The sequence below is a fragment of the Osmerus mordax genome, chromosome 2, assembly GCF_038355195.1.
Source record: "Osmerus mordax isolate fOsmMor3 chromosome 2, fOsmMor3.pri, whole genome shotgun sequence".
Lineage (NCBI taxonomy): Eukaryota > Metazoa > Chordata > Actinopteri > Osmeriformes > Osmeridae > Osmerus > Osmerus mordax.
In genome coordinates this window covers 22199139-22218334 of record NC_090051.1, presented here as the reverse complement: position 1 = coordinate 22218334, position 19196 = coordinate 22199139, and the positions used below count along the sequence as shown (strand labels likewise).

The following is a 19196-nucleotide window of genomic DNA, read 5'->3' as shown; positions in this document are numbered from 1 at the left end:
GAGGAGAGAGAGAGAGAGAGAGAGAGAGAGAGAGAGAGAGAGAGAGAGAGAGAGAGAGAGAGAGAGAGAGAGAGAGAGAGAGTGAGAGAGAGAAGAGAGAGAGAGAGAGAGAGAGAGAGAGAGAGAGAGAGATTGAGAGAGAGAGAGAGAGAGAGAGAGAGAGAAGAGAGAGAGAGGATGAGAGAGGAGAGAGAGGAGAGAAGAGGAGAAGAGAGAGAGAGAGAGAGAGAGAGAGAGAGGAGAGGAGAGAGAGAGAGAGAGAGAGAGAGAGGAGCTGGGACACCTACACAGCTGAGCAGCTTATTCTAGCCTCTAGGAGCCTCCCTACCACGACTGATCAACACTGACTGAACGTAAACAGAGTCGGAGTCTGCTGGACGTCACAGGAGAGTCATGATATGGACCGTTCTGTGGATGTGGGTAAGGGAGGTTTGTGAGATGTGTACCGTTATTGTCTGCTAGTATCTTACCACCTGTTCTCTCTCATTTTGTCATTTTGCATATCATATATTACTGTGTCTCGCGGTAAACCAACCTTTCTATATCAAATTTGTATCAAAACAAATAGTTGGACATTTGTTGTGCACTTCGGATCTCTTGTCTCGATTGATTATGTCTAAAATCTGAATGAAAGGGAAACTAGCATATCCTGATGACCACTAGTTTGTCTTAAAAACATTTAAGAGTCATATGGAAGTGCCTTTTCCTCTTTTGTCCCATACGACCACAGAGGATAAAACACTCATTAGTTACAGAGTCATTTCAAAACGTGGATATTGATTCCAACTATATATTTGAATTAAATCATACTTCTGATTTTGGATTGACATTTACATAGTTATCTACTTCAATGGTTATTCTACAGTGTGGATGTTAGGTTGGTTTATCTGCTGTACTCTGCGCCAACCACTAGAGAGCGGTCTCCGTGTTTATCCAGTTTGTTTTTGGGTTAGTGCCAGCTTACAGATAGTGGTATGAAACTGTAATAAAGGTTACAGTTAACCACACTGGTAAAAAAAAAAAAAAATCCTGATTGAATGCAAATCATGTGGGAAAAGTTGGATTATTATTAGCTAGATTTTGTATTATTTTGATTCATAGTTTGAAAAGATTTCGGTTACTCCCTTTTCCTTTACTGTTGACTTCTATACGAAGGACACACGGAAAATTACGTTGGTCCTTTAATGTCAATTATCACAGTTTGAATTCTCAAAGGACAAAATCATATCTATGCACTTTTTATCGTCCAACACTTATTTTGTTGTGTACAAATGCAGCGTAGACATACTTACTTTTAATGGTTATGATTGCATCGTGTGTTTGCAAATGCTTTGTACTGTATAGATATCATAGCAGGAGTCTGAAATGTGTTTAATAACTTTATTTATTGCTGATATCTTAGCCTCAGTGTATGGTGGTTGATCATAATTTATTGTGTACTGAACACATCAAGATAATCATCGATTGAGGGTGTGGAAAGAAGAGAATCAAAGTGAAATTGTGTTTTACACATTTTATACTCTTTGAATTTGTAGCATAGAAGAAAAAAAGCTCATGAATGGCCATGTGGAAAATATATAATCTATGTTCTGTTGATCACTCGAGCGCTGGAGTTTAGACAAAGTAACGCAGCTTGTTCTTCTGGAACCTGGGTTCCCCCCAGCAGATCCACTGTTGGGACGTTTCTGTTCTGCAACTTGTTTCTGACCACACTGACCCTGTTCTGCAGCTTGTTTCTGACCACACTGACCCTGTTCTGCAACTTGTTTCTGACCACACTGACCCTGTTCGTTGTTCAGGTAACGGCACCCTGTTCGTTGCTCAGGTAACGGCACCCTGTTCGTTGCTCAGGTAACGGCACCCTGTTCGTTGCTCAGGTAACGGCACCCTGTTCGTTGCTCAGGTAACGGCACGCTTGTGTCTTCAAACTCTGATTCATCAGCCATTCAACACACATTCCCTGATTTTGCCCGGGGCATTTTTCCTTGTCTTAAAAATGTTTTACCCTATCTTTATCAGTTTAATGTTTGTATTACTATTAGTTCCTCAAAACTGTACTGGTTTAATAGTTGATAAAACAATCATGTTTTTTTTATAACAATCGATACTAAGACAGTCCTTATTCCAACTTCAGCCTAACTGAGTATATGGTGTACCTATATGAAGGACAGATTGGTCCAATAATGACATCTGATATATTCACACTGACAGTATAAAGATCGGCTAACATTAGACAATAGTCTAAGTCCTTCACACAGATTAATATGCACTGATGTACAAATATGTTTTCTTGAACACTGCTGGTATGATTTAAAATCAGACAATGTTTATCATGCATTTTCCTTTTGTGGTCTGGTCGCTTGTCTGTCCCTCCTTGAACTGTCTTGGTCACTGCTACTATGCCTGCTGGCCCAGCCTGTATGTGCTCTATCATAAGGAAACCCAGGCTCAATCTATACTGAGGCTACGAGTCTCCTAACTGGACACACACAGACTGTGTACCAAGCTGTAGTAATAAAGATCATTCCTGAACCCTGCATGTCTTCTCCTGGCCACAAAGTTTGTTGTGGCCAGGAGTTCTGAGTAGAGAGATGTGCCCATGTCATTCCATTACTGTATTGCTGCTGTTGAATGTTTCTGTTTGAATAAACAAATGATTTGATTGACATTAAATGAAGTTTTATTTGTTTTGAATGTATAAGAAATTTATATGGCTGGAGTTCAAACCATTCAGTTCCAAAAACTAAACACCAAATTAATTTCAAGTTCTCACAATATCCACCAATAATCAGAAAAGCAAATTCTTCATTTGAATATTTGGAGCCATGCATTATTTCATAATATGTAGCCCCTCGAGTAACCTTCGTCTTATTTATATTTTTCCTTGTAACCCAAGAAATCAATCAGTATAGAAAATGGTGTAAAATCTTGCCAACACCAAATAACCATCTGTACTAGGAAACCTGCCTGAGGATTCTATGATTATTAGACAAGTTCCAGGCTAAACATCACACCTCTGAACCAGAGCTCCCCCCAGACTTGGCTTGTGTCTGGTCTCTCGTCCCTGGGTTAGGGAGCCCTTTCTGGGTGTCAGGGACGCCAGCCTTCACACCTCTGGGCCGGGAGGACAGTAGAGTCTTACTCTGTATTGCCTTGCGTTTCTCACGGGCCTGTTTGTAGTTAAAGTAATGACCTAAACCATCACCGATACTATGCATGAGGGTTCCCATCATTTCTCGATAGGAAGCCTTATCTTCCCTCTCGCTTTTGGCCTCCTCCATCTTCTGCCTCAGTGCGGTGATCTCCTCCTTCATGTCCGTCTCCTTCTCCAAGAAGCCTCTCTCGTGAAGCTTCTTCTGCTCATCCAGCTTGCTCTCCAGGGCTCGCTCCATCTCCCACTTCATCTGATTTGCCTCCAGCTCCATTTTAGCCTGAGAGTATGATGTTGATCATTACGTTTAGCCGTTCAGTGAAAATGCTATGGTGGGATAGCCTGAGCTACTAATATGCCTAAATCTACCTCCACTCATTCAGTATCGATGAATTACCATTTCGCCTAAACTTCTATTTCTGCTAGCCGATGAATGAGGTGTGAATTTGTGAAAACTATGGTACAGTAGAATTGTATATGATGGTAAAAATCTGTTTTGTTTACTGAAGGCAATCAGGTGTAGTTGGCTTACCTCCATCTGAGTCACACTCTCCTGGTAACTCCTCTCTCTCTCCTCACTCTCCCTCTCCAGCTGCAGGCGTTTCTCCTGCTCCACCTTCACTTCCTGCTCAGCCAATCCCGCCTTCTCTCTCTCCTCTGTGGAAACACAAAATCGAATGTATTTGTACGAACCCTAACCCTTATAACAAGTCACAACATGTCACAGAGGGATTCACATGTACGCTCATAGAACTGCCCCTCAACCAACCTCAACCCTCAAGGAAGACAAGGAAAAACTCCCAGGAAAACTCATCGATAAGAAATGGAGGAAAGCTTGGGAGAAGCAGTTCAGTGAGGGATCCCCTCCTCCAGAGACGGTTGGTGACAGAGAGGTGCAGACCCGAGGCTGAACATAGTCATGCGTCAAGAGTAGTGCTAGTTAGTAGTTAATAAAATGGAACCATCATAACTTCGTCTTTTGTAATGCTGTGGTCTATAAATGTAAACCGGAATACCAAAAATATGTACAGATGCACATTGATTAAATATTGTATTTATTCATCAAGAAATATTAGACAACATTAAGGTAAATTTGACAAAGGGCCTGCATTGCTAACTGGACTGTTATTGTTAACTGTGACAAGAGGAGTCTACATTTTCAAAACTAACTACTGAGCCAACAGAAAACTAACTTAGCAGAGTGGAAATCAATACATATTGTTGTCACTTCCTACTAAAACTTTTCATGATCTTATACTGACTGAATATTTCTCCGACTTTTAAAAGAGTATCAACAACCGGCATAACATTTGCCCAGAAACCAGACTTTTCTGGTTTATTGCTCTTCTTTAACTCTTGAATCTCCTGCTCCATCAAATCAGCCTTCTCCTTGTGGCCCTTCTGCAACAGATCCTCCTGCTCCTGAAGTTTGACCTTCAGAGCCTTTTCAAACTCCTCCTGCTGTTGCTTAAACTCCTCCTTCATCTTCTCCTCCATCTTCTTCATCTTCTCCTCCTGGCTCCTGCGATCGTCCTCCATGGTGCGCTGCAGCTCAATGCGTTTCTCCTCTTCAGCCGCCCTCTCCTGCTGCAGGACAGCCACTCTCTTCTTCTCCTCTGGTTGACACCAGAAAGGAAACGTCTTAGGGAGGGAGGCATGTGGCAGGCAAGAATAGATCATCTTTGCTTCAACTCAAAAATGTATGTCAAGCAGTCAATTTAGCTGGCACTTGGTTAAAAATGTAGATACAAAATGTTTAGTAAATTTGATCTATGGTCCAGATCTGAAGCAGCCCCCATATGCATGTGAGTTTCTTTATCCACTATTATTTAAAATACAGGGACATTCTCCCTGAGGTAAGTAGGGTGGAAGTGCCTTGCCACAACGTCATTTGGGACAGCCGGGGAATCGATCTGGCAACCTTCAGATTACTAGCCCGCTTCCCTAACCGCTCAGCCACCCGAGCTGGCTAATTAATACGTCGCTGTCACTGAGATACCAAAATTGATACCAAAATTGACCTGCATTGACAGAGTATATTTTTGAACTTGCAGAAGCTAGGGTTGGGGTAAGCATCACACAATGTTTCAGTTTAGCAGCATCCTTTAGTTCCTTCATCCCACGGAGAGACAGCCTGTATCGGGAACCTGGGGCCTTGACAGCGTACCCTGCCCCTCAGAGAGCTTTATCTGACCAACGCAAGAGTCTCGCCAGTCTGCACAATGATTTGCACTGTTTTCTTGCAGCCAAATAAAACAGTGCACCATGAAACTCAAAAGAAGGAATTGTAACTTTTTCTCTTGTACCATAACCTTTCTGTTGGGGTTAAGGTTAGGATGTTTGTGATATCTTACCTTTCTGTTTGGCTTGGAGGAGTTTCCAGACAAACTAGTTTCAGCTTCAAAATTCAGACATGCCAGTTACATGCTTGAGATATCTTACCATGGATCATCTTCTCGCTGTCAGTAAGTTTCTGGTCAGCTTGTAAGATGGAGTTGGACTCAACACTCTTCTCCTTCAGGAACTGCTCCAGAACCTCCTCAGCCTGCAAGAGACCAGACATGAGCATGCTGCTTTAACGATCATTTAGAAATCTGAGTAAATATTGTGGTACAGTCCCATGATAAACTGTGATAAGCTCAAGTTCCTATGAAGCATATCACAATGGAAGGTGTGAGGGTTCATTTATGAAAGTAATTAAAATATATAAGTTGGACAGCATTCTTACCCGGATTCCTTTGTTAGGTGTGGAACGATACTGTGCCACTAATTTGTCGTGGAGATCACAGTACAGCTCGTAGCCACCTGGTGTGGCAAAGAACCCTTCCTGGATCTTCTGTGAGACCGGAGTGGAGAGATCCCTCAGCAGATCCTGACACTTCTTCTCTGAGGCGTCATCATTTTGGATAAGAAGTTCAGCATAGTTCTTTGCAATACCATTCTGGAAGAGTGGTATGAACGTTTTCAAAACCAGATTACCTCCTATGACGTTAAATTCTCAATTCTGTTGTCATCTGTGTAGAGCGTCACGTGTACCAATCAAACTCTTACCGCCAGCATTGTCAAGAATTCCCCATTTCCGTCTTTGAAGGAACGGTTCATGAACTCTTGGGTGGCCTGCTGGTCAGCACGTTGGTGTTGATCTGACATCTGGTCCATGTCCACTGGGAACCGGGTCTTCAGCGGCTCCATGCAGCTCTGGTACAGCTTCAGCCCCTCCTCCACCGCTGCCTGGTTCTCTATCTGGGCCATGGCCAGCACCACGTTCTCCAGACAAGGAACTTCGCCCCGAGCAATGGTCTCCACATACATTTTGACCAAGTGGCCAAGCACTGCAAGCAATGACAAATTCATGCAAAGAAGTATATGTGCTGTATAGCTGGCAGGACATCCCACCCATATTAAGAATGCAAGCTTGCACTGTAAGATACACTGACTGAAGAATCTTCAGACGTCACGTGTTAGAACAATATCAATGTCATCTGACTCACTTCTACCAGTAACTCCTTGACCCCCTTTGACAGTTTTCACACGGCTCATCTGGAAAATGTAGTTGCAGAAAGTGTCTGTGGTCTCCCTGAAGCCTTGGCAGAGCTCCTTCTCATCCATGGACTCCAGTCGAACCATGTTCTCAGGGGAAGCAGGGGTCTGGAACACGAAGCACTTGCGCGTGGGGAAGTAATTGCGGATGCACGCTCGCGGGAGGTTATAGTTCATAACCCTCCTGTCAGTACCTGCAGGCATATTATACCATTCTGACTCGTAAAAGGGTAAAGTTGGATCTAACAAATATACAGAAAGATGTTGGCACAACGCACAATGATTAAAGTTTTTGATTGTTTTAAGATGTTCGATTTTGCAGTAACGTCAATAAAATGCTTTGATGCCTCCTGAGATTGTGATAAAAACTAAAGTTTTAAATTTGATTATTTTAAGTCTATATTTTATACACTGTAGTGGACATAAATAAATTGCTGAGTCTCGAAAGGTAAGTCGCTTGGATAACAAACATCTGCTAAAGGAATTCATTAGAGTGAGACCTTTGAACTTATTTATCTAGTTATGTTTATAGCCTCATGTACACATATAGAGTAGATAATAGGAGTAATTAGTAGCCCAACAGACTACTTACTTTTGGATGTCCAAAATGGTGATTTGAATAAAGGCAAGCCAGTAAAATAAATACAGTGTTTATCTTAAGAAAGACCATTACATTTTAGTCATTTTAGTCATTTTAGTCAACCATGTTTGTTTCTAAAGTACCTTTTCAATTCTAAATTGTCATACCTTTCTTGAGTTCCAGAGAGTGCTCCAGGTACTGATCTGCAGTCACATCTCTGTTATCAATTCTTAGTTGCAGAGTGAAATCTCTCACTGCCCACACAAAGTTAGGAAAGAACTGGACGAACTGGGCATCGACTCCCTCCTCCTCATCCTCACTGGATGAAGCATTGCTGGAGGACTTCACCTTGATTCTCTCAGTCAACTCAGTCACATATCTGGCACTAGATAAGGACTTCATCTTCTAAAATAAATAATACATGTGTATATATATATATATATAGTTGCACTGAGTATTCCTTCTTGTTCACTGTGCCTTGTAGCTGAGATCTGGTTACTTAGCGATGTAGGCAGTAATACAGACCGTTCCTTGACTAGCCAGTGAAATACTGTACAACCACATGCACTTTTATCGCTTTTGCTTTGGATGAAAGCATTTGCTACATGAGTAAACTGTAATTGTAAATATGACTATACTTTAAAAACATGCTCTATATTATTTACAGGTTGCAGATGAGCTGAACCATGTCAGCAGAGCAGTGAGCATTTCAGAGAAATCACCATTTTGTTTTTGAAAGCCAACATCAGTTTCACTTTCAGTCAGACATCATGAGACACAGTGAGCAGATGCACATTCCAGACTGTCCAGAACATTGTGTAATAAATTCTCTTTCAGTTTCATAATGAACGGACAAAAATTATATTCATCAAACCAACCACCCAAGGGCGTTTCCAAAGCAGACCAGATCATGTTTATAAACTGGAAGGATACTGGAGGTTCTCCACAGCCTGGTTGTCTATGGTCCCTCGACTGTTATAGACCAGAGTGCTGCTGAGCAGAATAGCCAGGGAGAAAATCCAGGCATCGTTCTTCGAATCTCCCTGAGACAAAAATGCATTCAGTATTACAGCGCCACATTTTCAACCTAGAAAATGGTGTACTTTACAGCATTTACCCCCCACCTTCTCTACGTCCCCTAGTCCCTCTGTGTCCAGCAGCACCAGAGTGAGGTCAGCTTGTTTAGGATGAGGCACACACCACATCCAGATGCCCTTAGTCTTGGATTGTATGGTGTCTCCAAGAGCAAATCCTAAATGAAAGGTTAGGGTTAGGTTTCCATTTCGGCATTGGATGAATCAAGTTAGCAATGGATGACGTAGCCACATATTCGCTTGTTCGTATGCGTGCCATTAAGGAAATACAATATAATTACAACACAGCAATTATAAGTATGCCTGTACATTTGTGTGGTTTGAATGTAGGTCTACAATATGGAATACCAAAGTAAAACAAAAGGTGTGGCTTTTGTCAGTTTAATAGTTTGTTACAAATGATATTGTCTCACCGTCTTTCCTGCCAGCCAGCTTGTTCATGAGGTAAGACTTGCCGGTGCGGTACAACCCGACCACCGACACTACGACGACTCGCTGACGGATCTTCATAAGGTGGTCGATGGCATCTGGGACAGGTCGAAGTACACCATCCACGTTTTCGATGAGGCAAATTGGTGAATCCATTGTTTTCTGCAGGGCTTGGCTCTGAACAACTGAAAGCATAAATGCGCTCAACTTGTACGCCTATGTCTTGTATAAAAACGTGTATGCCTTTGAATAATAATAATGGCCTAATAATAAGAACAAATGAATTCAATGTCTACTAGGCGTATCAACGCAATTCCTCTCATGAATGTAGCCTGTCCCTACTGAACTTACCCAAAACTCGGTAGCCTGCGTGTCTTATCTGACTGTAGGCAACTTCAATTCAGAGCGTAATAAAGAGGTTTCCGTCTGTAGAGCTGCAGAAAAACGACTGCATACAAGATGTGATTACGTGCGGAACACTTTCAGTTTCACTATTAGGTCTCAATCACAATTTTTCTACAACAGCAACGTCGTTTTGTTGCAAACCATCCAAAACTATTGGATTTGAAGTCGGTGAAAAGGTAGGTACTGTAGCATAGCTTTTATCGTATTAGTTTCCTAATAGTTGGGACTGTTATTGACCGAGGTAAATGTTAGTTTCAACGCTCGACATTCAACTGATATTCCGAAAACATGATGGTATTATGTGGAAGGTCGCGTTGTGCACCGTTGTTGATCTAACTTTTTCTATATTTGACATGAACTCAACAAATAGCGATAAGTCTTAACTGGGAGACCCAAACGCACGACACACACGTGAGTCTGATTGTGTGCTGAGCTTTTATTGGCGCAAGAGAAGACTGTCAATCTGCCGGCAGACAGGGACAAGCGGTGGCGCCCCGGGCGCCGTAATTCGCACACTGGTTGAGTTAACGGGAGGGAGGAAGGGGTGAAGAAACGGAATGGTAACCGGGGCCTGGGCCTGGAATAAACTGACAGAACCGACACGATCCGTTTTTTTGTCCGTGTCTCTCTCAGCAGAGCCGTCATGTCTGGGACAGTCAACATGAAGGAGCCGGTGTGCCTGGTGGAGAGTGACAGAGAGGGGAGACTGCGTGTGGTGCCTGCTGCACAGGACATCCTGAACCAGATAGACCAGCATGTGGTGGTGGTGGCGGTGGTGGGCTTGTACCGCACTGGCAAGTCCTACCTCATGAACAAGCTAGCCGCGAAGAACAAAGGTGGGCAGAAAGAGGGTCTTTTTGTCCTACTTCTTATAGCCTAAAATTAATATAACGGATATTGTTTTTCTGCCATGCAAGAAAACACTTTTTTTGTGGTGATGAAGTGAAGTTCCAGAGTCGAAGTTTATATAAATTATAGATAGTTAATAATGCGTTACCTTTTTTATGGTGTCGACATTGACATTTATTTCGTGAAGTGAAACATGCACTGCAAGTCATGCAGCCTGTTGGAAAATGTGATCATGTTCCTTTAAGAGAACAGGGCAGAGTGACTTCAGGAGGGTGAAGAGATTCCAGTGGAAATCCCCTTGTGTATTTTTAAATGTATTTAAAAATACAAATTAGCCTCAAGGTATATTATCTTGGTGAAATACTCATGGCAGCTGTCAAGTACACTTCATCAGTAGTCAAAATGTAGTTCTGGTACTTTGAACCTTGAGAGAACGTTTTATGTACGAGAGGCTGTACAGTTGAATGAACCTTAGGGTACTTAACCACTTGAACTTTATGCTTCATCCTCAAGGATTTGCCCTGGGATCCACCATACAGTCCAAGACTAAGGGCATCTGGATGTGGTGTGTGCCTCATCCTAAACAAGCTGACCTCACTCTGGTGCTGCTGGACACAGAGGGACTAGGGGACGTAGAGAAGGTGAGGGGGGGAAATGGACTATTTCGTCTTGTCATCCCTACACAAATTGTGTTATACTGAACTACAATAAAACTCCATGTAAAAGTTGAGTTTTCTTAATCATAGTAATTAATATCACTGTAACTGTTCTTTCTTGTTTCCAGGGCGATGAGAAGAACGACAACTGGATCTTCTCCCTTGCTGTCCTCCTCAGCAGCACTCTGGTGTACAACAGCATGGGCACCATCGACAACAACGCCTTGGAGAAACTCCAGTATCCTGCATGTCTACAGAGGAGCACATGTAGTTTAGCACAGTTAACACACACTGAGGTTTAGCACAGTTAACACACACTGAGGTTTAGCACAGTTAACACACACTGAGGTTTAGCACAGTTAACACACACTGAGGTTTAGCACAGTTAACACACACTGAGGTTTAGCACAGTTAACACACCCTGAAGTTTAGCACAGTTAACACACCCTGAAGTTTAGCACAGTTAACACACCCTGAAGTTTAGCACAGTTAACACACCCTGAGGTTTAGCACAGTTAACACACACTGAGGTTTAGCACAGTTAACAAACATTTATGGTTTCAGCCACTTGAAAAGTGTGTAGCCCCAATGACCCACCCACCCCTCATGAGAGAATGTTCCAGTTTCATTTTGTCCTCAACACCGCCCCCTGCAGCTATGTGACTGAACTGACGGAGCACATCAAGGTGAAGTCTGGACAGAAGGAGGATGATGATGCAGAATACATGCAGTTCTTTCCCTCCTTCGTGTGGACAGTTCGTGACTTCACCCTGGAGTTGAAGCTCGATGGAGAAGCCATCACAGCAGATCAGTACCTGGAGAACGCCCTCAAGCTGAAATCAGGTGAGAGAAACTTAATCCATCTCTCCTGCCCCACAAAAATCAAGCCTGGGTTCATCTGAATATTTATAATATTATATAAGTCTTGAGTAGTTGTTGAATGTTTCTGACCCCCACAGAATGTTAGGTTTCTCTGCTTGCAAGTTTTTCTTGTTGCTTGTCATCATTACTGCAGATAAAGTGCACACGCAAGTTCTGTACTCCGAACTTTCTGTGTTTGTTACTCAGATGCAAACACAACACACCCAAATGAGCACAGATTCCACGGTAAATAATATGGAGGGTAGCCACTGTCTCCACACAGTTCATGCTCTGACCTGTGAGGGTAGATACACCTTCCAGAGTTCCAAGTAGGGAGGATGTGGAAGATGGGGGGTCAGATGGCTGAGCGGTTAGGGAGTCGGGCTATTGATCAGAAGGTTGTTGGTTCGATTCCTGGCCGTGCATTATGAAGTTGTGTCCTTGGGCAAGGCACTTCACCCTACTTGCCTCGGGGGGAATGTCCCTGTACTTACTGTAAGTTGCTCTGGATAAGAGCGTCTGATAAATGACTAAATGTAAATGTGATAGTAAGAAGAAGGAAGCAGAATGGGATTTTCCATAGTTGGCAAATCCTAACCACTACTGTGTCTTTGTCGTTCAAAGGTACGAGTCAGAAGACTCAGGCATACAACCTCCCTCGCAGCTGCCTCCGGAACTACTTCTCCCCTCGCTGGTGTTTTGTGTTTGAGCGTCCGGCCAACGGGGAGAAGATGAGACGCATGGAGGATCTGACCGATGATGACTTAGAGCCAGACTTTGTCCAGCAGTCCAAGAGCTTCTGTACCCACATCTTCACCAACGCCAAAACTAAGACCTTGAAAGGTGGCTTGTTGGTAACTGGCAGATGTGAGTATTACCGAAAACTTAACTTCTATCCAGTATCATATTTCATGTTGCAACCTTATTGATTATATGACAACCAGATCTTTATGTGTCTATGTCTCTACCGCAGTGTTGGGTAACCTGGCAGAGACGTACGTTGCTGCCATCCGCAGCGGGCAGATCCCCTGCCTGGACAACGCAGTGCTGGCGCTGTCAGAGATTGAGAACTCCTGTGCTGTTGAGCGTGCCAGGGTGTTCTACCAGCAGAACATGGCATCATGGGTGGCTTTCCCCACCGAGACCCTGGAGGAGCTGTCTGATATCCACGCCCAGATAGAGAAGGAGGCTGTGGCCATCTTCATGAAAAGTACCTTTAAGGACGAGGACCAGAAATACCAGAAAAAGCTCGCGGTTTGTGCATCTAAAAATAATCATATTTTCCTATCTTTTTTTCTCTCACAATAGGCCGGAAGTTTTAAAATAAAATATACCAATTAATTTTACTTTTTTTGAAACATAATTTTAGTATGTCCCTGTACAAATGTAGCATTACTAACGCATGTCTGGGCTTTAACCCAACCCAGTGTTGTCTTGGTTCTCATTATCACTCATGACTGTTTTTCAGGAAGTGCTTGAGGCAGAGTACCGGCAGATCCGTGAGGAGAACTGCCAGGAGTCCAAGAGGGTGTGTGAAAGCATCATCAAGCATGTCTTCGGCCATCTGGAGGAGAAGGGGAGCTCTGACTACACTGTCCCTGGTGGATACAACAAGTACTGCACTGACCTCCAAATGATGACCAAGAAATACAGGAGAACAGAGGGCAAAGGAGTGAAGGTATGTCGGGGAGAAGTGGTGCTTTCAAATAAGTTCAGATGAGAGTTTAAATCAGTATTACCAGGTTTTTCCTTGTGTGTAGTTAAAGTTATCATCTCTCATATCTGTTTCTCTCTTTGCGTGTGTGTCCCAGGCAGAGGAGGTTCTCAAGGTGTACCTGGATGGGCTGGCCAGCCTTGGACAGACTATCCTGGCAGCAGACAAGTCTCTCTCTGAAGCTGAGCAGAGGACAAAAGGTGACACAAGTATACTATCACTATAGCACCGTAATATTTCAGGAAGTGTATTTCATGTAACCTGCTGTGTTTTCTCTCTCTCTGTGTAGCGGAAGAGGCCAGGAGGGAGCAGGCTGAACGAGAGCGGTGTGCAGCGGAGGAGCAGGTCCGGTTTCAGAAGAGGCTGCAGGAGGACCAGAACAGAACTCACCAGCAGCACGTCGATCAGCTGATGGAGAAGATGGAGGTCGACAGGAGAAACGCAGCTGCAGAGTACGACAGGGTTCTGCAGGTCAAGCTGACGGTGAGACACTCCCAGAACCAGGGTCGTTGGTTTAATAATACTTTATCACCCACATTTGAAAACAAACTTGTGCCCCTGCTCAGACCTACACACAGTTTAATTCACAGTGGTAGTACATTTACATTTAGCCATTTAGCAGACGCTCTTATCAGAGCGAATCCAGAGTGACTTACAGTAAGTACAGGGACATTCTCCCCGAGGCAAGTAGGGTGAAGTGCCTTGCCCAAGGAACACAACGTCATTTGGTTGGCATAGTCGGGAATCGAACTAGCAACCTTCTGATTACTAGCCCGCTTCCCTAACCACTCAGCCATCTGACTCCCAGTAAATTCGTCAACGTTATTTTTTCTCCATTCCAGGAGCAGAAATCCCTCCTCCAGCAAGGCTTTGATGACAGAGCATCCAGGCTGCAGGGACAGATCAATCAAATCCAAGAGGACCAGAGAAGAGCAGAAAATAAGCGTAGTTCTGGAGGCTGCATTTTACAATAAGCTTCAAACCAGGAGCAGTTTAGCTTCTTTCTTTCATTACCCACAATCCTCAGTTACATTCAGTCATTTTTTAGCTGTTTTTATTCAGTTACAGTTTGCATGTAAGACCTCAAGCCAATAAAGACTATCAGTGCTCAAATTTAGGAACATGTAAGATAAGATATGAAATATAGTTTTGTGTGATGGTGTGAGTGTTAAAATAGTTTACCTTTCATATGTCAGTGCATGCAGACCACACACACATGTATGAGGAGGGATTTCCTTTGGCTTATTCTTGGAATTGGTATCTTTCTCCTACCATTGATATTATCACAAATTACTTGGTTTGTGATACTTGCGTTTTCATTACATTTCATTTCTTTGCTTATGAAAGCGAATACTTTCAAGAAACAGTAGCAATGTTTGGCTTGTGCTATATCAAATAAACAGAAATTTGGGTCACTCAAATTTTAACAGTAAAATTAACATTCCATAAAAAAAATACCCCAGGTTGTATGACTGTTACACAGCTACACCTGGATGAGAGGGGCCTGAGGAGAGAGGTCTGCAGTTGGACCCTTCTCGGAGAAGTGAGATGGTTCGATTGCATTAAGGCTCGATTGCTTTACCTCTCCTTGGTATCCCGGATGTTGCAATCGGAATTTTCTCGACTCAAATCTCTTCCGGTCAGATTTTCTGTCAATTCGAATTTGACCAGGGGGGAGGGGTTGAATTTCACTGTTTGAATTTGAGCTAGACTATCCGAATTTCCGGACCCATTTTAGCAAAAAAATTTACAGAGGTGATTTAAAAACCAAGTGACGACATTGTGCATTTCACTTTAAACATCTCCAAAATAGATTACTCCCAAACACCAGGGGGCGATGTAGATTTTCGAATATAATTCGACACTGTCAAGGGAAGGGAAAACAGGGAGCCAAAACCGTTATTATCAACAATCCTCTCAAAGGCTGCAGACCTGACGTTTACTACAAATAACAGTTTGATAAAGACACTTTTTAAAAGAGACGTTGTTGTATTCACGTGGGGCTGAAAGTCTCGAATTTCAAAGGGAGAAGAGGAATACTAGAATTGAACGATGTCGGGGACGGGAGAATTCCAGGCACAGATAGCCTCAATCATGGAGGTACTGGCTAATGCAGCCGTAGCCGAAATTTGCAAAGTTGTAGACGATGGCTACGCTGTCGTTCACCTGGAGATGTCTCAGAGTCACAAAGAGAACGAATTCCTTCGCAGAAAAATTAAACTATTAGAGCTACAAATTGCCAAGTTTCGAACGGAGAGAATGAAGTTTTCAGAGGGGTCTGTCAGCAATCGCTTTGGGGTTCGCCTGCTCAACAGACTTGGCCGGGATACACAGGCATCAGGTACTGTAGGAGAACAATTATAATATTGAGACAATTGAGTAGACGAGTTCATTTAGATTGGACCATGGGCGTAGGTCTGATTATTCATTCCATGTATCCATTTAATTATACAGTTGTCTACATTTTGAAAACAGCTCATCGAAATTGACATGTAAAGCAATATAGCGAGTAACTTTTAGTCTCTAAATAAACGCCAGTGTTACCCCGTCTGCTCTGAAAGTTTAAAAAAACACTCCGATCAAAGAGGTAATGAGCCCAGGTCAAATGGCATGTTTTAACCCTTGGTCGCTGTGATGGCAGGACCATCTCTTCAGGGCAGAGAGAGATCTGTGAGCAGGAACAGTGCAGGAAGAGACAGGAGTCCTGTTCATCTGAACCACGATCCAGCCTCAAACTGTGATGTTGAGGCAAAGAATGAGGTAACTATTCGGCCTACTGTTTCGACACTGGCTGTCTGAACACAAAAATAGTTTAGCATATTACTTAACGCCCCATTACATTATAGTACGATGACATAAATGAAAGGTTAACACACACTTGTATACACAATATATTATTAGGTAGTACATAATCGATTTTTATTGCATAAAAATGATGAATCGGTGATTGATTAATGATCAGTGATGGCTGATTTCACGACGGACATGTTCTGAGCGTGTGTCTGTCTCCTCTGTCCCGTGTCCTTCTTATTTCAATCCTCTACCTCCAGACAGCAGGCCCGAAGCAGGAGGAGGAACTGGACCTGCTTATCGTGAAGGTGGAGGGGGCGACGGGAGTGGACGACCCTGCCTCAAGCAGGGACTCAGAGCGGCCACCGGGGGGCGACAGAGGGCTCAGTCCTCCTTCCTCAGCCAGGCAGTGGGACAGCGCTGCCGGACGCAACCTAACGGAGGTCAGTGGGTCTCAACCCCCCGCTGTTGCCGACTACCAGTCAGAGACAAAGATCGAGAGTGCGACCCCGCTTCACGCTCTCACAGGAAGTGACCTCAGAGGAGAAATGCCATACTTGGACCTGAGCGAAGCTCCTGTAGCCCAGGCGTGGATAGAAGCAGCAGCTAGCTACGCACCCGGTTCCGCTGGGGTGGATGCTGAGACGGGGCCCCTGGGTTCAGATACCACCTCCTCCACGGGGCAGACTGGAGGCTCCAGCGCCTCGCATGGTGGGGTGTCTGCAGGGGGCGTGGCTCTTGGGGGCGTGGGCGGTGGGCGGGGGGTAGACAGGATGATGGGGTGGTCCGAGGGGGTCTTTAGTACCGGGGAGGGGGAGTTGAGCGGTCTCTCCACCGATGCCGGCCCCAGCCTCTTGGGTTCGGAGAGTCCCAACCCTCACGCAGCGCCTGCGTTCCAGGCCCCGGGGAGACTGTCCTCTAACCACACGTCTTCCTCCGGGGTCTCCATCACAAACACGCGCTGTAGCCCCGACTTCAGTGACGGCCCGTCCCTTCACAGAACCTTCCAGAGGCCCGTTGGCGGCCATCTTGGCCAGGGTCCTTTCCTGGGAGCGGCGCTGGAGCGCCCGTTCGCCTGCAGCCTGTGCAGGAAGAGGTTCGTGCAGGAGAGCGACCTGCGGAAGCACCGCGTGAACCACGCCAGGCAGAAGCAGTTTGCCTGCCCGCTCTGCCACAAGAGCTTTGTGTGCCCCAGCCAGCTGAGGGTGCACCAGAACGTCCACACGGGAGAGCGTCCGTTCGGCTGCAGGCAGTGTGGACGGTCCTTCTCCCACCCCAGCAACCTAAAAAGGCACCAGAAACTGCAGCATGACTAGAGAAGGCTCGCTCTCTCCACTGAATTAACTGTGAGGGTTGGAAACGCCAGTTTGCCTTGTGTCAAGTTTGCTTGTTTTTTTTTGTGTGTGTGGGGGGGGGGGGGATGCATGATGTAGATTGAATGATGTAGATTGAATGTCAGTGACTCATTTAGATTTAGGATATTTATTGATATGATCAGGCAGTACTGTGTGTCTGTTGTATCTTTTGTAAATTGAATAAAGCAGTAGATGATGGGTTCTATAAACAATAATATTTACTGTAAGAACCAGGCCTCATGTGCTCCATATGGGAGGAGGAGTTTACTCAGTATAATGACTTATTAAGAACAAACATTAAACATATTCCAGGGAGTCAGGTGGCTGAGCGGTTAGGGAATCGGGCTAGTAATCAGAAGGTTGCCAGTTCAATTCCCGGCCGTGCCAAAAGACGTTGTCTCCTTGGGCAAGGCACTTCACCCTACTTGCCTCGGGGGGAATGTCCCTGTACTTACTGTAAGTCGCTCTGCTAAATGTAAATGTAATATTCAGTGTGTCGATTAAAACATGCAGATCTGTCATGGGCCCATCCAGTGCCCTTGCCAGTGGACTCACTTCCTCCTTCCTGTTTCCTCCTTCCTGTTTCCAGGGCCTGGCGAGCGATGCAGGCGAGGAGCAGAGACCAGAGGACGGGGGAGATGATGGCGTTCACCTTCACGCAGAAGTCAAATCTGAGGTCATCGTGATCGATGCACTTCCTGTCGGAGGGGATGATGACAACGGTGATGTCACCCCCTCATCTCTGTGGAGCCCCGGAGACTCGGGCCAGAACACGGTGCATCATGGGAGTCAGAGCGGAGCCTATCACGACCGGTCGTACGGCTACGACCCTCGCTTCAAGAACACCGCCGCCCCGGTCGCCATGCCAACGGGGGAACAGCGCCCCGCGTGGGCGGGGCTTCAGGAGAACCCCACCGGCCTGTTTCCCCTCTCGGGCCACGCCCCCAACCCCTCTGCCCCCCCGGGGCCAGACCCCCGCCCCTACAAGTGTGCCTTCTGCCTGCGCCAGTACCCCCACCAGTGCCAGCTGCGCATCCACGAGCGCGTGCACACCGGGGAGAAACCCTACCAGTGCTCCCAGTGTGGGAAGCAGTTCGGCCAGTTCTGCAGCCTGAAGAGGCACCAGCGCGTCCACACAGGGGAGAAACCCTACCAGTGCTCCCAGTGCGGCAAGCAGTTCTCCCACTCCAACAACCTGAAGGTGCACCAGAGCGTCCACACCGGGGAGAAACGCTTCCACTGCAGCCAGTGTGGGAAGAACTTCTCGTTCCTCAGCAACTTGATCAGGCACCAGGCGGTGCACGCCGCCGGGAAGTGACGAGGCCCGGGGGGGAGACGCAGCGACGCGGTCGTCATGACGATGAAACTCAGGCCCGACGGAGATCCGGTTCTAAGGGAAATGAGGTTATTGTGGCCTTCAATGGACGCTGGTTATCTTAACAGACTTGTTGGTTACTGAAGTTCCCTTTCCTCATTGGACTGGTCCAGTTTTAGACGTGTTAGTGAGTGGTAGTTTTACTCCTGATTGTACTATATGGTGAAAGCAACCATGTATTTCCAAGTGAATAATCTACTTGCAATTTACTGTGTATATATGAAGTGACGATGCACTAAGTGAGTTGAATTGTGTCTGTCCATCGATGAATATGCAGTGTACTGTGATCATGTTTGACAGTTAAACTGTTTTAAAACATAAGGTCATTTTGACTGTGATGGTTTATGTTGGAGTGTTTATCCTGTCTCTTAAGCATGTCCCAATCAGCACATCAGTA

General features: G+C 45.0%; 3 protein-coding genes and 1 long non-coding RNA gene across 9 annotated transcripts; 3 read left to right on the top strand and 1 right to left on the bottom strand.

Annotated features, from left to right (window-relative positions):
• The first annotated feature begins 225 nt into the window (after window positions 1-225).
• LOC136966070 (uncharacterized) lies at window positions 226-2666 on the top strand. The gene is made up of 2 exons (XR_010879357.1): window positions 226-1799; window positions 1904-2666. It is a non-coding gene; the product is annotated as an uncharacterized lncRNA (long non-coding RNA).
• LOC136966008 (guanylate-binding protein 1-like) lies at window positions 2664-9257 on the bottom strand. 4 transcript variants are annotated; one of them, XM_067260358.1, is made up of 11 exons: window positions 9146-9257; window positions 8779-8979; window positions 8396-8523; window positions 8205-8314; window positions 7439-7650; window positions 6643-6885; window positions 6203-6483; window positions 5880-6092; window positions 5594-5696; window positions 3684-3808; window positions 2664-3431 (listed from the first exon to the last, which is right to left on the bottom strand). In XM_067260358.1, exons 2-11 carry the CDS (start codon window positions 8948-8950, stop codon window positions 3009-3011), a joined length of 2010 nt encoding a protein of 669 aa, XP_067116459.1. In that variant the 5' UTR covers window positions 8951-8979; window positions 9146-9257; the 3' UTR covers window positions 2664-3008. The 4 variants fall into 4 exon arrangements, with proteins under 4 accessions (XP_067116459.1, XP_067116468.1, XP_067116451.1 ...); XM_067260367.1 differs by having other exon boundaries at window positions 8779-8892; window positions 9146-9177; XM_067260350.1 differs by lacking the exon at window positions 9146-9257 and having other exon boundaries at window positions 8779-9109.
• LOC136966032 (guanylate-binding protein 1-like) lies at window positions 9249-14694 on the top strand. 2 transcript variants are annotated; one of them, XM_067260395.1, is made up of 11 exons: window positions 9249-9375; window positions 9836-10035; window positions 10562-10689; window positions 10833-10942; window positions 11360-11547; window positions 12190-12432; window positions 12539-12819; window positions 13034-13243; window positions 13377-13479; window positions 13569-13762; window positions 14122-14694. In XM_067260395.1, the coding sequence occupies exons 2-11, from the start codon at window positions 9843-9845 to the stop codon at window positions 14251-14253; spliced, it is 1782 nt and encodes a 593-aa protein (XP_067116496.1). In that variant the 5' UTR covers window positions 9249-9375; window positions 9836-9842; the 3' UTR covers window positions 14254-14694. The 2 variants fall into 2 exon arrangements, with proteins under 2 accessions (XP_067116496.1, XP_067116488.1); XM_067260387.1 differs by having other exon boundaries at window positions 9297-9375; window positions 9833-10035; window positions 14122-14693.
• A 201-nt stretch (window positions 14695-14895) lies between these two features.
• On the top strand, window positions 14896-19079 carry LOC136966048 (zinc finger protein 394-like). 2 transcript variants are annotated; one of them, XM_067260416.1, is made up of 4 exons: window positions 14896-15620; window positions 15921-16039; window positions 16330-16512; window positions 18014-19079. In XM_067260416.1, exons 1-4 carry the CDS (start codon window positions 15332-15334, stop codon window positions 18740-18742), a joined length of 1320 nt encoding a protein of 439 aa, XP_067116517.1. In that variant the 5' UTR covers window positions 14896-15331; the 3' UTR covers window positions 18743-19079. The 2 variants fall into 2 exon arrangements, with proteins under 2 accessions (XP_067116517.1, XP_067116509.1); XM_067260408.1 differs by having other exon boundaries at window positions 16330-17415; window positions 18014-18104.
• The last annotated feature ends 117 nt before the right edge of the window (window positions 19080-19196 follow it).

Excerpts from the sequence above, each read along its gene's own strand:
- LOC136966048 (XM_067260408.1), top strand. The coding sequence starts at position 15,332 with ATGTCGGGGACGGGAGAATTCCAGGCACAGATAGCCTCAATCATGGAG. Across the intron at positions 15,621-15,920 it reads CCGGGATACACAGGCATCAG|GACCATCTCTTCAGGGCAGA; the intron begins GTACTGTAGGAG and ends CTGTGATGGCAG. Across the intron at positions 16,040-16,329 it reads ATGTTGAGGCAAAGAATGAG|ACAGCAGGCCCGAAGCAGGA; the intron begins GTAACTATTCGG and ends CTCTACCTCCAG.
- LOC136966008 (XM_067260350.1), bottom strand. The coding sequence starts at position 8,989 with ATGCTTTCAGTTGTTCAGAGCCAAGCCCTGCAGAAAACAATGGATTCA. Across the intron at positions 7,651-8,204 it reads CAGGCTGTGGAGAACCTCCA|ATATGTGACTGAGTTGACTG; the intron begins GTATCCTTCCAG and ends ATCTAGTGCCAG. Across the intron at positions 6,484-6,642 it reads TCAAGGAGTTACTGGTAGAA|TGCTTGGCCACTTGGTCAAA; the intron begins GTGAGTCAGATG and ends CATTGCTTGCAG.
- LOC136966032 (XM_067260395.1), top strand. The coding sequence starts at position 9,843 with ATGTCTGGGACAGTCAACATGAAGGAGCCGGTGTGCCTGGTGGAGAGT. Across the intron at positions 10,690-10,832 it reads GACTAGGGGACGTAGAGAAG|GGCGATGAGAAGAACGACAA; the intron begins GTGAGGGGGGGA and ends TCTTGTTTCCAG. Across the intron at positions 12,820-13,033 it reads AATACCAGAAAAAGCTCGCG|GAAGTGCTTGAGGCAGAGTA; the intron begins GTTTGTGCATCT and ends ACTGTTTTTCAG.